Source organism: Diadema setosum, chromosome 15, assembly GCF_964275005.1.
Source record: "Diadema setosum chromosome 15, eeDiaSeto1, whole genome shotgun sequence".
In the NCBI taxonomy this organism is placed as follows: Eukaryota; Metazoa; Echinodermata; class Echinoidea; order Diadematoida; family Diadematidae; genus Diadema; species Diadema setosum.
Genome location: NC_092699.1, coordinates 38,332,480 through 38,350,396, shown reverse-complemented (window position 1 = coordinate 38,350,396; position 17,917 = coordinate 38,332,480). Strand labels below are relative to the sequence as shown.

General features: G+C 37.0%; 1 protein-coding gene across 1 annotated transcript; it reads right to left on the bottom strand.

Annotated features, from left to right (window-relative positions):
* Positions 1-1,590: 1,590 nt before the first annotated feature.
* Positions 1,591-15,700, bottom strand: LOC140238901 (uncharacterized). Its single transcript, XM_072318801.1, has 8 exons — positions 15,532-15,700; positions 14,049-14,637; positions 13,360-13,658; positions 10,697-10,767; positions 5,228-5,366; positions 4,726-4,822; positions 2,921-3,028; positions 1,591-1,908 (listed from the first exon to the last, which is right to left on the bottom strand). The coding sequence occupies exons 1-8, from the start codon at positions 15,669-15,671 to the stop codon at positions 1,726-1,728; spliced, it is 1,626 nt and encodes a 541-aa protein (XP_072174902.1). The 5' UTR covers positions 15,672-15,700; the 3' UTR covers positions 1,591-1,725.
* Between the last annotated feature and the right edge of the window lie 2,217 nt (positions 15,701-17,917).

The window sequence follows — 17,917 nt, the reverse complement described above, 5'->3', positions numbered from 1 at the left end:
CAAACAAACAGACAGATCATTGCTTCATGAATTCAGTTATTACACTATTTTCTCTCATAACACAAGTTTTCAACAGTGGGATAGCAATGATGAGTACCAATGAAAAAAAAGAAAGAATTCCAGACAGTTCCTGTCCAATGAGGACATGAAATACAAAAGTGAACAAAAACAAGAAAGGGATTTGGTTATGGTGAGTTTACTCAGTCTTCAGTGACATTATTATCAATGAAATGAAGGCAATGTAAACCTTCAGCTGTCATCTCTGCAAGAAACAGGATGTAGGAATCATACTGTTGACTGCAAACAGCAACTGTCTCATCTAGATTGATTCCATGCCTAGTACAGGCCACTCTCGTCATAATCAAGTCCTCAGGACCGACAGCTTTCTTCTGTTTTGTTGACATTTCATTACAGCCAAACAAATGCTGTACAGTGCACCCCCGTTATAACAAAATGCTCGGGACCGGCAGTTTTCTTTCGTTATAACGAAATTTTGTTATAACCAAACAAATACAATATATAACGAAAACAATGAAGCCACGCATATATGATATTCTGTTTGTTGAATACTCGTCATACACCGGAAAGCTAAACAAATAGTTATTCAATTTCAGATTATTTTATTACAATAATGCAAGTTCCCCTCGGAAACTGTGCGTGACACACCAAGCAAACACACAGTTCGCCCATGCAGAGACGTTATAAATGCTTGTTTCGCTACGTATTTTCGAAAAAGATCCTCAATTCGTTATGATGGAGCACATTTCTTTTGTTTTTCTTTGTCAGTGGCGCTCGGAAAAGACTTCGTTATAACGAAGTTTCGCTATAACCGTGTTCGTTATAAGCGAATTTTGTACCATAGACTTTAATGGCGATAATTTTGGGACCAGAAGTTTTACTTCGAAATTTCGTTATAACCCTGTTCGTTGTAACGGCAGTGCACTCCTATACGCTATATATTTCGCAAGTCTAAATTTTCGCGAATCAGGAATTCCAGACGATTTTGTGAGTGGTTAAATTTGCAATTGTGGTGTCCTGTACTGAACAGAAAAATGTACATGCGTACGTCACATCCACATCGGGATCAGAGTCAATATTTTTGCGTGTCTTTAATTCCACGAATAGCGCCTGACTCACGAAATTCGCAAAAATAATAACCTCGCAAAATATTCGGCGTATACAGTAACGTACAGTTAACAGCCACCTGTCTAAAGCAGCCACCTGCTGTATATGGCCAATAAAAAACAATTTCGTTTGAGAAAATGGCATATTATAGAACCCGTCTATGGCAGCAACCTGCTTATAATGGCCACTTTTTCATTCTCCCTTGGGTGGCTGCTACAGACAGGTCTGACTGTACATAAAGATATCGTCTGCTGAGAACCAGAATTTTAGGGGCATCCAATTATTGGTATCATGTTGTCAAGCTTGACCTCCTCTACATTATGGTGTCTATTTCAGATTATTTCAGTACAATGTTACAAATCAAAAGCACAACAGTGCTATTTTACCCGATAACTGGAACAACGCTTATAATGTAACCACTTTTGATTAAATAAGCATTTAATATCACGAAAATTAATTGCTCTGTTTCTAATTTTGCTAAATTCTTAGAATGCGATAGTGCCCTTCTGGTTCTCATCTTGGATACATAGATTCATCGTAACTAAATTAAGATATAACCATGTTCGTTATTACAGGAGTGCACTGTATTGGTACTAAACTTTATAAAAGTGAATTGTTGTAAGATGTGCTGCCAGAGGGAGCCATTGATAACCCAGCTCGTTCAAGTCGTTGAAGATCAGCCCTCAGGGCATGTGATCGATTGAGAAGCTCCCGTGTCTGTCGTGAGTGATGGAGAGGATGCCCAGCTGTGGTGTCCTGGCTTTCAGATTGACTGGGATCAAACTGAAAAGCAGAAATACATAGAAATTGAAGAAAGAATAATTGTCAAATTTATTTCATGGAATACTTGAATGCATGATAGGTAATATTTTTGGTTTAAAAAGGATACATGTCACAAACATTTCCATAGAATTCAAAATGTACATCGTATCTTTATCTCTAAGTCTGTACGTATTGCAACATGAGTACTCAAGGTTGTCTCCTAAAAAGTGCAATACTGAGGAACCTCTTATTAAATTTCATTTGTGGACCTCTGAATTATTAAATTGACCAGCAGACCCTCTTTGCATCCCCTTCAAAGATTTGATTCATTCTAAGTATGTGTTTGTTAAATTACCATGTCATCTACATAACAGGTGTACTAAATACAGAAAATACATAAAAAGTCAAGTGCATCTTTGAGAATAAATGTCAAAATTGAAATCATAAACATTACTTGTAACTGTTTCCAACACGTTACAATGTGACAGTGACTGCCTTATACCTGTAAATCCTCTAGCACTATGTCTCTGCACACCCATACTAAAGGTTTTCTTGCGTCTTTGTTATATGTGTGCATTTCTCCATATTTGTTGATATTTAGGGAATCAAAGCAATATGAATATAAAATAATACAGATGATTATTGCAGTTTCTGTTTTGAGTGAGGAACGAATTGACTATACTCACTGTAATACAAAATTCATAAATATTATACATCTGAGCTTTGTAAGATTGCCTTTACAGTTTTATGTCATGGATTTCTTTTTTAAATCCCTATGGGAAGTACATGTATTATGACGATACAGTTGTACTTCTTTAAATGGTAACACATAAAATCAAACAAAGCTAGTTGTTCACTGGTAATCACAGAAACAAAGTCAGAAGGAAAATGGGGAACAAAGACATTACCAAACATGGAGAGAAAGCTTAACACGTTGCCTTTGAAAAAAAAAAAAAAACACTATATATATGTATATAAAGAAGCAGATAACCATTACATAACAAAGACATGAAAATAAAAGAACAAAACTGACCAGTGAGGAGGCTACAAGGAGAGTCTTGTCAAGGGAGGCCTTGAGGTCAATGGTTGAGGCAGATGGCATCATGGAGGGACGGGAATTCTGCCAGCCAGCCAGGCAGTGCTGTATCGATATGAGGTAATCAAGTCTTTTAACAAATCACTCACATACCTTGTGTAAGTACATACAGTATATTTAGACTACGCATTTATACTACAAGATGTTAAGTTTGGCACCACAGAAGACCATTTTTTTTTCTGTGCACACCTAAGGTATCTTGGAAATTTAAACAACATCAGAGCAATACCTAGAATTTAAGCTACATCATGTCAAAGTGATTACTGCTACTTACCCTGACTTCTTATGCACTGATTATCAGGGCACCATTTCATGAAAGTTGTCAGCCTTGACAAGTTGTCAGTCTCTGACAATTTCAGTAAAATCCTTAGTGTTGATTGGCTGAGAAGATCAGGTAATTGACTGTTACCATGGTAATTATCAGAGACTGACAATTTGTCAGGACCGACAATTTTCATGAAACGGTGCTCGGGAGTCCTCTTTAGCATGGCTTGCATCATACATGTACTCCTTTCTTGCATTTGAGTTTTATATGATTTACAAATCCACACAAGTTACACAGGTTGATATTGCACATTTTCAGTACACACTGAAAATGTGCATTTTGGGTCACCTCCACCAAGTTCAGTTTATCTGTATTTTCTGACAGAGCTTCCATTCTCTTGGCAAAATGTGGGAACTGGAAGCGTGAAATCATGGTTAAATGATAATTAGTGTTTTTAGCAGCCTAACTGTTTAAAGAGAATGTAATAAGTTTCACTTCACTCTGATAATGCCTTCACAGTGCTTACCATCAAGTTTTCAATCCCCTTCTTGTTTCACACACCATAAAGGGTACCTCGCTGCACTTGAATAGACCCTTAACTTCAAAGGCCTTACTCTCAAAACTAGCATTCCTACATTTTTTTAGTTTCCATCCTTTATTTGGATGAGTTAAAAATCATCAAAATTTAATGATTTTAACATTTCAAAGCTGGAGCTCCACTCTTAGAGTCTGACCTTACATGAAAGCTCTTATTTGGTGACTTTCAGTTTGTCGATTTTGTGAAGTGATGCAATGTCACATGTTACTCATTTTATTCATTTTCACAAGATTTATTTTCTTTATGACTGTTGAAATAATATCAGAAATATTACTTCATTGAGACATATCCCTAACGTAGCAAAAATTGATCTACAATTGTATTATGCAATTTTGACAAAATTAAAGTTTCACAATTTTGACAAAATTAAAGTATTTTGTGTATTCTGCAAATACATGTATAATTGCTCTGCAATGAAAATGAAATAAGGACATGGTCTTGTTGTATAAACAAACAAACAGTTCTTCACTCCCTTTCCCTACAAGACTCTGAAATCTCCATTGGTTTTGTAAAGGACTAATCAGGCTCCCTTGGGAAAGAGAAACTTATTACAATATTTACTTTACGACTTATTTACTTATTAAATACTACACTTACCAGAGAAACTATTACCAGTCACACTGATTTATTTTCAATTCAACAGCACAGTGGAAACTCGAGATAAAAAGAGTATAGCAAAATACCTGATATAACAAACTATTTCCTCCAGTCACAATGTATTTATTTCCTTTGTTTTGCATTGTTTATTCACTACATATGTACAACAAAATATGCATAAAGAATAGATTGCCTTGGTCCCAAGGATCTCATTATATTGAGTTTCCACTGTAGATCTGTTTTTTGTTTTCATTTGTCTACCACACAAGCCAAAACTCTTACCTGTGATAATCCCATGGAGTCTGTAGGATCAAAACTCTGCCTCCGATGAGGGCGCACTTGATATGGAGACATGAGGGTGGACCTGGGAACACTCACTCTGCAATGCATCAAATATCAAAGTCACACACAAAGATGGTGGGTATGGTATATACAGAATGTCTTGAATAGATTTTGATAATTTAGTCAATGGTGCAAAATGACTATGAATACAGTAAGAGTACTTCCCAAATGTATGTCTGCAAGAAAGCAACAAATGGTGATTTCTGTGAAAAAAAGGACATATTTTTCCTTTCACAACACAATACCAGGTAATTAAAATGATGCACTGGATACATTTATATTAAATAATGAAATCATGGGATTGAATGCACGGATGACAGAAAGAGTACTGCTTTGTTGGTCAACACTCACTGTACACACTGATCACTCTGTGCTTCCAGAATTCATCTGACATATGGAGACTAGGATGTACAAGCTTGAAAAAGACTTCATTAAACAGTACCTGATGTATGATGGTGACTTTTGTTGGTTTTGTTCACTGTTTCGTCTTGTTTGGCAGATGGCACACACACTCTCCCCACTGCCATTGCCATGAAGGGGTTCAGGAAACAGGCGATTATTCAGGACATAGTTATGAATACCTGTATCAGAGAATGTTGTATGAGTTCTTTACATGGTGACAGAAATCAATTGACACTCCAAACTTTTATACACACTTCATTGCAATGACATTAGACTTTAACTCACAAATAATTAATCTGTACTTTTATGACACTACACTGTAGGCATTTGCATTACATTATAGCAAATGTAAGATGCAAGCATACATTTTTTTTTTTTTTGTGTGGAGTAGACTAACACAAATAAATTACATATTTCATGGGCAAGGTGAAGAGGCATTAACATTGGCAAAGTTACATACTTAATTGTACGTAATATATATCGCCCCCCTAATAATTGTATTGATAGTTTTTTAGAAGATTTTGATGATATATTACATTGTACATAATCTGAATAGAGAAAGTAAAATTATATGTTTAATGGGAGATTTTAATGTAGACCTGCAACAGGATAACAACAATGTCAATCAATTCAAAAGTGTAGTATACTCAAACGCCTGTTTTCCCGTCATCGACAAACCTACAAGAATTGTAGGTAATTCGTCTACCCTTATAGACAATATATTTACAGTGTATCAATGTACACAATTGTCATATTCATTCAGGTCTTGTATATTCTGAAATCTCAGATCATATCCCTGTCTTTGTAATGATTGATTCCCCTCCTCCTCGTAGAAATGGACAAACATTTTCTGTTCGTAAATTCACCACTGAAAATGTAGCTAGGTTAAATGAAAATTTGCAGAATGAAGATTGGGAAGATGTTTTAACCTGTGACGATACCGAAAGAGCATATCAGTTATTCTGGGCTAAATTTGAGATATATTTTAACATTAGTATACCTCTGCCCCCCCACGGAAAAAAGCAGTAACTGACATTTTTATGAATGTCTACTTTTTTGCAAAAATGAATAGTTTACCCAATGCTCTCCAATGTTAATAGGTCAGTTTTGCAAAAAGAAAAATGAAAGTGACCAAAAATACAATTTTTCACTTTTGCAAAAAGCAGTAACTGCATCCAGTTGATTCAACTTTGCAAGTTTCCCCACGGAAAAAAGCAGTAACTAACAAAGCCCACGGAAGAAAGCAGTAACTAACAATTTAGTCTTTATCATTCAGACTCTGTATAGTCCTTCCTGTATATTTTTTTCCCTAATACCATTTATTTTTTCTACTAATTCTTTTTTAAACAATGTAAACAGCAGTTTCTCCCATAATTTAGGAGAGTAGATATAAAAAGATTGTTTCACCAGTAACTTGACTCTGCCCGCAGGGAATCATATGACAAGTTGTAGAAAAAGCTTCTTTCTGGAGACTAGCAAACCTGGCAGACTCAGCGCGCTCAGAGTGCAGAATACGCGTGCAGCAGTTGCATGCGCATAAACTCTGCAGCATACAGTAACTAGCTAAACATTGCATCACATCACACTCATCACTTGCATGCACAGTATTGCAGGTCTGGTACAGTCTGAGTGATCATGCCAGTGCTAACGATGCTGTCACACAGTTTCTGCGGTCCAGGCATGCCTGTAAATCTATCATGAATTGCAGAGGAAAAGTCATGGTAGCCATGGCTTTGGCCAGAACCAGAAAATCTAGGTGAGCTGAAAATATATTGAAGGGAGATGAGCACTAGTATTAATGCACTAACGTTAGTCTAATGTTAGATGTAGGACTAGGCCCTAAAGTTTAAAATAGGTCTACCAGATCTATAAACGTTACAGAGTAGATCTAGATTCTAATCTATTGTTAACTGTTTAGTGTTAGACAAAATGTCAGTAGGCCTAATCTAACGTAATAGACCTAGGTCTAGCAATAACATTGGGCATAGATCTGTAGTCTAGCTTAAGTGTAACGTCAGAGTTCGACTAGGATCTAAGACGAAGAGACTTGACTTTATTGTCTAGTCCAGGGTCATGTGTCAGGGGCCAGGTCGGGCACTCCAACGTTCAATTCTAGGGTACATAGGTGTCTACCTTATTTTTACACAGAATGCCATTCAATCGACAAGACCTAGTCTAGGTCTAGCGATAGGTCCTAGATCTTATAGATCTAGACTAACCAGAAAGTAGAAGAACTTTATAACCTGGTGGTGGTATTAATCTCCTCCTATGGTCATGTGGCATGTGCAGTTACTGCTTTTTTCCATGGGGAAAACAGCAGACTCCTGGCCGTCTGCAGTTACTGCTTTTTTCCATGGGGAAACTACCCAGAATCAAGGGTGAGCCACCGCAGTAACTGCATTTTCCTAAATAACATTTAAAAAATAACGGAAACATAATTTTTTCCTAGGTATTGTTAGACAACTAGGTATGGTGCATAATCATACCACAAAATTATTTTTGAATGTTTCTGTGTTTTTAAAGAATCTGCAAAAAACACAAAATCGCATTTATCTCAGCTCAGCAGCTATGCAGTTACTGCTTTCTTCCGTGGGGGGGCAGACCTAAGACCAAGGCAGGGAGAAAACGTAATAAACCTATAAAACCTTGGATAACAAGAGGAATTTTGAATTCTATAAATAAAAGAAAGATTTTGTACAAAATAAGTCTTCATCAAGCCAGCCCTGAAAATGTTTCCAGTTATAAGACATATCGAAATAGATTAACAAGCATTATCAAACAGTCCAAACAAATGTATTTTTCTAAAAAGATAGATAATGCTCAAGGTAAAAGTTCAACTATATGGAAAATAATTAATGAATTCTTAATAGGAGTAAATCATCATCTGATTCTCAAGTATTTTATAAAGATGGCAATACCATAAGTAATCCGGTAGATATAAGTAATATGTTTAATGAATATTTTGTGCATATTGGTCCACAACAGGGCTCTAAAATCGATAAGAGTAATTGTGATTTCGCAGATTTTCTGCCACAACCAATAGATTCATCCTTATTCCTAAACCCAACTGATTTTATTGAAATATTAAGAATCGTTTGTGCTTTTAAAAATAGTTATTCTGTCAGTCATGATGAAATCAGCACTAATTTACTTAAGCAGATTATACAATTGTAGGTAGTATTTTGTCTCCCTTAGTCCATATTTTTAATCCATCTCTTTCTTCTGGTATTTTTCCAAGTTCCTGCAAAATTGCTAAAGTAATACCGATTTATAAAAAAGATGATCCCACGTGTGTAACTAATTACCGTCCCATTTCCATTCTCTCTAGTTTCTCCAAAATACTCGAGAGAATTGTATATAATAGGTTGTATGGATTTTTGTGTCAGAATGATTTCTTCAATCCTGATCAATTCGGTTTCCGAACCAATCATTCTACTGATCACGCGCTAATGCAGTTATTTGATAGAGTATCGAGTGCCTTGGCAGATCGCAAACATGTAATTGGTATATTTATGGATCTGAGCAAGGCATTCGATACTCTTGACCACAAAATATTATTATATAACCTACGACATTACGGGGTTCGGGGTATTGCACTTACATGGTTTGCAAACTATTTGTCATGTAGAAAACAATTTGTTTCCTTTGATTCAGTATCCTCCAATACATTACCTGTAACATGTGCAGTTCCCCAGGGTTCAATCTTAGGGCCGTTATTGTTTTTAATCTACATTAATGATATTTCAAACGCATCATCTATATTGCAGTATATATTATTTGCTGATGATACAAATGTGTTTTACTCACATACTGACCTAAACCAGGTAGTTGCTACTGTACTTTGAACAATGAATTACCGAAATTATCTACATGGTTTAAAAGTAATATACTGGCACTTAATTTAAGCAAAACTAATTTCATTCATTTTAAATGTAATAAAGCTGATCTCCCAGAATACGAATTGTTTATTGATGGTATATCTCTTGAAAGGAAAATATGTAATAAATTTCTCGGTGTGTAAATAAATGAAAACCTAAAATGGGATGATCATGTAAAACACATCATTTTGCCTATATCCCGAAACGTTGGCCTGCTAACTAAGCTTCAGTATTTTTTATCAACTCGTATATTGTTTACCCTGTATAATGCCTTAATCTTACCATATATATCGTATTGCAACATTATCTGGGCAACCCACAAATGTAACACAGACCGTATACTTCTTCTACAGAAAAAAGCAATTCGAGTGTGCAGTCGAGCACGCTCTCGAGATCACACCGACCCATTGTTTTTCCAGCTTAAATCCCTTAAGATAAATGACATAAATTTTCTCCAAAAAGCTGTATTTATGTTTTGTCTCAAGTCAAACCTCTTGCCTCCAATATTCAACAGAATATTTCGGTCAAATTCAGAGATTCACTCTTATCCAACTAGACAATCCACAAATTTACATTTATTTAACCCCAAAACCGCACTCGCGCATCATCTATCAGACACTCCGGCCCTGACACTTGGAATTCCCTTCCCATCGAAATTAAAAACATGACCACTATGTATTCATTTAAGAAGGCTGTAAAACTTCACCTCCTTAAGCAGTATTCCCCAGGATAACATTCTGATTCCTTTATTGTATGTACGTGGTACATGATGCATGTATGTGTGCATACATATATCGATGTATTTATCTATCCATATTATGAATATGAATATATATGTATGTATAGGATAGGTACATCATGTATATTATATGAGCATGTATATGTATGTGTACGATGTGCCTTACCATTACTGCGTACATAAAATAAGCATGATATATTTCATTCCATATCAGATAACAATATGTATAGGATACTTTGTATTCACACATTATCATTTTCATAGTGCATATTCGGTCATTACTCCGGCAAAGGCAACTGAACGTGTAAACTTTAATATCATTATCATATTGTATTTATCATCATTACTATTATTGTGAAGTAGTTGGAGTGGTACACATACACTCTGTAACTTTCCCTCTTCCCCCTACCCTTCCTTATTTCTCTCTTTCTCTATTCCCTATTCTATCCAGAGTAGGTAAGCATATAGTCTCCATACCGTCAAGCCTCGGCTTATTTTGGAGACCGTTCTGTTTAAGTTCCATAAGCTGTTTGTATTTGTCTTGTATAATTGTACTAAAAACTATGTGTCGATATACTGTTTGTCATAAATGACATGTACATAATCATACCTGATGTAACGGAATTAAGCAGAAATAAATCAAATCAAATCAAATCAAAGCAATTTTCTTTTTTTTTTTTCTTTTAAGTTTCCTAGGTGCCTTACTGTCTAAGATAATCTATAATTCCATGATAGCTTTTTGACACTGTTTTTGCGATGATTCTTTAAGCCTGTACTAGGGCTCTGATAGAAATCAGTGTGGTAGAAAATAAGGACATAAAATATTGACATGTATATGTACCCATCTGTGTGGTAGCCAATAAGCATCTTGGTATTCAGCATTCTAACTCACATTTGTGTTGCACAGCAGTGAGTTCATCATCAGCTGCAGTAGAACAAGCAGAAATATCATCCATGTTGTGGCTGTAAAGGGAAAAAAAGATATTTGCATATCACTGTTTGGATAGTTTTGACAAACAGTTTTAAGTTTTCTAAATGACTTTAGTCACAATCAGCATTATATATGACAAATCATGATTAAAATGATTACTAACTGTCTTCATTGTAGTCAGGCCTTCTAGATCTGGACTACAGAGCCTGATGTGTGCAATCACAGACTTTGGATGAAAGGAAAAACCAGCAGAAAGTCTGTGATGCAGACCCAGAGGGACCATCTCAGCTGCATGCACAATGACTAGTACAGTTCATTCCCATTACAACAAATACAATTGTAATGACATTTCGTTACAGCAAAGTAAAAATTCCGGTCATCAAATTATCATCGATTAAGTCTACCCAAACAGAATGAACATTTACAGAGTGTCTCTGCATCTATAGGCAAACGCTTCGAATTTTAGTGTGTTCAAATAGAAGTACCTGAATTTGCTCCCTTTGTCATACACCATTTCAAAGAAGGAACTTGCATCATTCTGAAGGGCTGTTATTCCAAAACACATAAATTCTGAGTATATACCTAGATGTTTGTTAATTTGAAAATGAAATGAGGCTCAGTTTTACAAAACATTTGTGGTGATATTCTGAAGGCTTGTTATTTCAAAAGTAAATGGATGTTGGTATTTTAAAGACACCAAATTCCAGCACACCATTCCAGATTGTTTTCTTTTATTTCACACTTACAGTGATATTATCTTACAAACTCACATACATGTGGAATATAATGCAGTGATCAATACAATTATTTTTTCAAGCAACAAATATTTTGATGTGCTACTCTCTAAGTTTATCCATTCTTTACTTTCAAAATTAATTTGGCAATCTGCAAGATGATTATGATGACCTTTCCATGCCTATTTAATTGCAAAAATACAGTGCTTGCCACACTGATCATGTTCGTGGATTTCTGGTTCTGGTGTGCACAAAGTGTGCATACCAAGACATCTTACATTTACAGTGGTCTAGGTGTCGTGTGCATACCAAGACATCTTATATTGACAGTGGTCTAGGTGTCGTGTGCATACCAAGACATCTTACATTTACAGTGGTCTAGGTGTCGTGTGCATACCAAGACATCTTACATTTACAGTGGTCTAGGTGTCGTGTGCATACCAAGACATCTTACATTTACAGTGGTCTAGGTGTCGTGTGCATACCAAGACATCTTACATTTACAGTGGTCTGGGTGTCGTGTGCATACCAAGACATCTTATATTGACAGTGGTCTAGGATGAACATCATACTTCCTACAGAATTCACCCATATGCCTTCTACTCTGTACAAAGTCTACCAGGACTGCTCTTTGTTCACTCCATATTTACAGTGCGTTCCTGTTATAACAAAGATGGTTAAAACATTTTTTTTCAACAAAGTACAAATTCAAATCCAAAAATTAAAGTAAGGCAAGTTTGACGTCTGGTTTTTATTTTAGTGCAGCAAACCAAAGACTGATCATGCAACATGTCCCATCTCCAGTTGCTGTTTATTTTCTGAAGTCTCCCCAAATTTTTCAGTTTCATCTTTACAAGTGTCATCTTTTCCATTCACAAGCAACTTGCTGTCACAAACTTTACCTTCAAATGTGACCCACCACAACAAAAGGATCCTAAAGTCACTGATCCTAAAGTCACTGAATGAAAGCTGGGCCGAGAAATCAAGTTTGATGTCAGATCATTAAAATCAGTTAAAACGATAGTATTTCTGTTTTTGGCATAATTTTGTAGTCTGATGTATTGTCTATCATCTGCTGAAATTTTGAAGCTAAATGATCAAAGGAAAGGCAAGAACTTAGCATTTTTCTAAGCCATAATTTTCCGACTTACAACAGAACTGACACATGTCCGTAGATTTGGATTTAGCGCTGCGAATAGACTCCACCCCTAGCAACGAGAAAGTGATCTTATCAGTCAGTGCCTGGCATCCTGGTTACTGATTGGTCGTGCTTAGCATGTTGGCGCTAAGCTTGAATGAGCATTGTGGAGGTTGCCAGGAGCATAATAGCATGGCAAGGAAAATTTCGAAAGCGTTTTGTCGAAACACTGATTTCCTAAACCACTCGTCATGTGCTAATAAAATCATCAATATCTCTGCAACCGAGTACTTTTAGGAGTCGTTTTATATATGAAATTAAAGTGGAAAAGTAAAGGTATGTCATGTCATTTTCAGAAAATTGCCCTCCCCGACTTTCTGATCCTTTTGTTGTAGCGGGTCACATATGTATGATCTCAAAACTGATGAACAATGTTTTGTCTGTATGCCATGTACTACAGGTTTGCTTTCATACAGCACATGTCATGAATTATTGTACTTAAAATTTATTCCTCTAAACAGCAAGGGCCTGGTTGCTTGAAATTGATATCAACATAAAGAGTCTGTGATCAAGTACTGTGAGTGAGAAACAGTGTAAAAAGAGATGATTTTTTTTTCTTTAAAAAAATAGTAAATCAGTTCAATGGAGGAGAAGGTCCCTGCAGGCATAGAACAATACACTGGGTTGACCTCGGGAATTTTAACAGAAACAAAACTAAAAAGTTTTGCTTCTCTTCAGTTGCAAAAGCTTACCCCTCTGTGGCTGCAGTGTGGACACATTCCTCCCTGTTGAGTCTCCGGAACTGTTTAATTTCTTCTAGATAGACATCAGACTGCTCCCCCACTGAAGGGTTAGTGTCAAGCAGACCAGCTATCCAGTCATAGCCAAGAAGAGGTTGGGTCTCGTTACCATAGCTACGCTCATGAAGGTCTCCCTGGAGATAGGATGTTGGCTTCATTTGACCATCAAGGTGAGAGCGAGGCAATTGTTGGATAGGAGAGTGGTGATGACCTTGGTTCAATCGTTCAAGGAAACTTACTCTCATTGGAGTCTATGAGTTAAGGATGAAAGGTCAAACATTTCACGTATCACTTCATGCAATGCATGAGGGGGAGCATGCAAATAATAATCCTTCGCTTCATGTAATTGTTAACACAATTCTTTTTATTCAAGCAATGTCCAAAAAAAAAAACATTCAAATTCAAACAATGTTTGTTTCTGTTATTAGCAAAGAACAATGCTATTCAACTTGTCCTCATCACTGATTCTTAGGTTGCTTAAAATCTAATTTATGTTTATCCTCAAAAATCAATTTACATCAATGAGCTCTTTACATGCTACAAAATACAAGCCTTGATGCGCCTAATGCACCTGTAATTATTTATTTAAAATTATTTCGGACACCATCCATCTCATTCTTTCAAAAGATAAGACAATGTACCTTCTTCGCTCTTCCTCCTGGAGTAAGTAGGATTGATCGAGGTTTTGGGGTGACGTCTCGTGCCTTGATGGCTGCTATGCGATTGTTGCCAGGTGACAAAAGCTGCTTCATATAGCTGCTGTTATCTGACTTGTCTTGGCCTTGTAGTCTTCTCTCTTTCAGTGAATCAGATACAAACGTGGCTTCACTGCTTTTAGCTTTTGTGTTTGATGGTGAAACAAATGTCACATTTTCCTTGGCTTCCCTCCTGTTTTTCATTTCTTCATACTTCCCTCCTTTGCCTGCGGAGGATTTTGTTCGAACCCTCCCTGAACTTCTTAATCTTTTTGACTCTGAACCATGTTGCAGCAAACTTGGGCCAAAACCAACATTCCGGGGTGTGTCAGCATCTGATTTGCGCTTCCCACTCAGTCCATGTCCTGCCCTTGTTCCTACACCACACTCTGCTGCCACTGCAGAGTAGTCCCTGGCATTTTCCTCACTGCCAAACTGAGGTCTCTTATGATACAGATGGTCCAACGGGGACTGGGTGAAGAAACGATCTCTCACTGGTGTGCTGCTCCACTGAGAATTCTTGGTGTCACCATGACTAAATGGAGAATATAACCATAAACATAAAACATCATTTCATTGGTATACACACTAGTTAGACATCTAGTTCAAGGATACTCACTACATGTATGTGTATTGTTTCACAAAATATTCTTCTCATTTGCATAAATACTGTTTACACATCGTCTCAACCGTTCAGTTGCTATCATCGAGTCACTTGATATTGCTGCCAGCAAGGGTGGCATCTAGATGATCATTAGATTCAAACTCTAAATAATGTACAGCTCCCAATTGTTCCTAACAGACTATGCATTTTTATCATAGACACACACACACAAAAAAAAAAAAAAAAATTGCTTACCAATGTGCACAATTTGAATACATTGTATGCTTAATGCCCCAGTCACATAGACATCCCGGATCACCCCGGACCACCCCGGATCTGATCCGGGGAGAGATCCGTGTTGACGCCGGGAGGCCAACACGGTAACTTTTGGAGGTCAAAAACATCCGGCGTCATCCGGGGATTGCCGTGTTGGCAGAGGAATCCGGGGTGGTCCGTGTGGCTGCCGTGTAGCTGCCGTGTTGATCCGTGTAGATGCCGTGTTTGTCCGTGTAGACACCGCGCTCTTCCGGCCTTATTCGTGTAGCTGCCGTGTTGATACCGTGTGTACAGTCATACCAAAATCCCGGATCTCCCCGGATATCCCCGGACGTCCGCGGATCACCGTGTAGATCCTTGAGCATCCGTGTTTATATGTGACTGGGGCATAACTTTTGCTCGATCAGCACTTAATGTCACTGTATTTCATCATCTGTTATAATTTTTTTTTGTAGTATGGTGTTAACACTGCTCATACAGCTAATGGAGTAGCTACTATTTGAGAGCTGATAATTTTATCAAGCTCATATCCTATCAAAGATTACTTACCTGTCTTTTAAGCCATGTCCCTCCCGAGTTTCCCTTGGGAGCTTGTCACGAAGGTAAGCCTTGAGACAGTCCTGTCTCTTTTGTAGCTGATTCTTGAGTCGGTTGCACTCTAATCGCAGTTTAGAAATATCATCCATCATACAACGCTGCTCTGCAGTAATGGTTACCTGTAAATCTGAATTCAAAGGGACAATAATTTTACAACAAAGTTTTTGCAAGATAGAGAAAAATTAATCATGATTTTTTAGATTAATAATTATATAGCCAAATATATTTCATTTAAATAAGTTCTGAAATGGCTAAAAAAAATAAGTCATCCTCACAAAAAGAAGACCCCATAATGTAGGTAACCAGTGTGCTGGGCATTGTTTTGTTTTGTTTTTTCCTTTTTTCTCTTTCTTTTTTTTATGTCCTACAGTGCACTCCCATTCTTAAGAAAACACTCAAAGAAAGTCAAAGAACACTCAAACACATCCATCTTCATGAATACTGGCAATAGTGTAGGACAGGGTCTGTACTAATAGGTAAAAGTTTGAAGAGTTCTAGCATCTCATCTGATTAACTCTATACACAGCTTTTTATACCTTCAGCGCTTCAGCAACATGTTTGGGACAGGTCAGTGCATTGTCAACCATTGTCTCTGACAATGTACATGTTAATACTTACAATTCAAATCCATTCAAAAGTTTGAATTTTAGTTCTGTGATCGCTGGGTATGAAAACTAAATTTACAATACTTTTAGCTTGTGATATCATATGTGTAGGATGAATTAAAGAAAATATAAAGAAAATTTAACATATTTTTACTTTTCTAGCATAATAAAAGAGCACATGACTTGCCTCTTTCAGAAGGCAGGGGGGAGTAACATTACCGATTACCGGCCAAATCGTGATATCGGCCCACCGGTCACGTCCCCTCTCTCTCGTTCTGCATGTGCGCCTCTACTATAAATGTGCAAAAACTATGGAGCCACGGAGGTTGAAAGAAGTCCCCGGCTATAACGAAACGAATGGCGGTGAATGGAGTGGGGACCTATTTCGCGATAATGCCACATTGCCCTTAAAACATACAGTTTGTCAGTTACAAATTGAGGGAATGTAACGTTAGAGTCTCCTAATCCACTAACTTCGCGTTACACCTTTTTTTTTTTTCTTCTTTTTTTTTTGAATTTTGAGGAATCCTCTTTATATTTTCCTTGGCAAGTTTTAGTTATCTTATATGGCACTGTACATGCATCACACAAGACCCGCCAAGCAAAAATACACCAGATGGTTGAGAAAGAAGAAGGGCCCCGGAGGGGTAGCAAATTAATTACTCGGCAAAATCATGAAATAGGCCCCACCACAGTCAGTGCGCATGCCCAGTGCGTTAGCAAGCAAGGTTAGGTTTAGGGTTAGGGTTTTAGTGATGATAGTGTGTGTGTTTGTGTGTTTGTTCGTATTGCAGATGGAATTGTACACGAATCCACAGTAACACCTACTCACTAATTAAAGTTGTAGAGAGAGAAATGAGACATCAGGCACTCCGAGCATACATTGTAGGTAGGATGGTTTTATTGGAGGCTCTGCACTGAGGCGAGTTGTTGAGCAAGTAACTCATGATGAAATTGTAACACAAACATATTAAAGCCATAGAATAATTCTAGTGGAATCCCTCAAGAAGCGCAGCAACCACACCCCAGAGACCAAAAAAATTGACACCAAATTTATTGCCCCACCCCCCCCCCCCCCTCGAGTCAATTTAAAATTTATTTTATCGGCTAGTGACATATGACCACAAGAGGGAGCAGTTTTTTTTTTTTTTTTTAACTTTGTGGTATGGTCTCAGAACCCTCACTTCTCCACAGGTAAGGACCTTTTAAAAAGGAGAGTTTCTAATTTTTACCATAAACCAGAATTATACAGTGGCTTTGACATACATGGATGTATTCTAAGTGCACACACACACACACACACACACACACTACCTATGGAATTTTAAAGCAAAACATAATTTTGGCATTTAGACTATCTTACTCAAATGGAAAGCGATGAGATGAAGTCATGTATCTAGAATTTAAAAGGAGCAGCATCAATGAGACTGAGAATATCGATGAAGCAAATACTTCCGAGTCAACACTTTAAATCTGGAAAAAGTGGTACTATCTTTAACATCTGAAGGTAACATGTTCGATTCTTTTATGCAAGACACATAAAAAAAATTGCCCTAAAAAGAATTTAGGGCAATACTGGTAGTTACATGAGGTAGATGCAGAAGGTTTTTCTGACGTGTATTATGGGAATGAACAACTGAGTTTTTGACAAACAAATCCAAAATTAAGGAGGGAGAACTGGACATGTGAAGCTTGTACATGAATGCCAATGAGTTAAAAGACACTAACCCGTT

Excerpts from the sequence above, each read along its gene's own strand:
- LOC140238901 (XM_072318801.1), bottom strand. The coding sequence starts at position 15,671 with ATGATGGATGATATTTCTAAACTGCGATTAGAGTGCAACCGACTCAAG. Across the intron at positions 10,768-13,359 it reads CACACTGCAGCCACAGAGGG|CCACAACATGGATGATATTT; the intron begins GTAAGCTTTTGC and ends TTCCCTTTACAG. Across the intron at positions 4,823-5,227 it reads AAGTCACCATCATACATCAG|AGTGAGTGTTCCCAGGTCCA; the intron begins GTACTGTTTAAT and ends GATGCATTGCAG.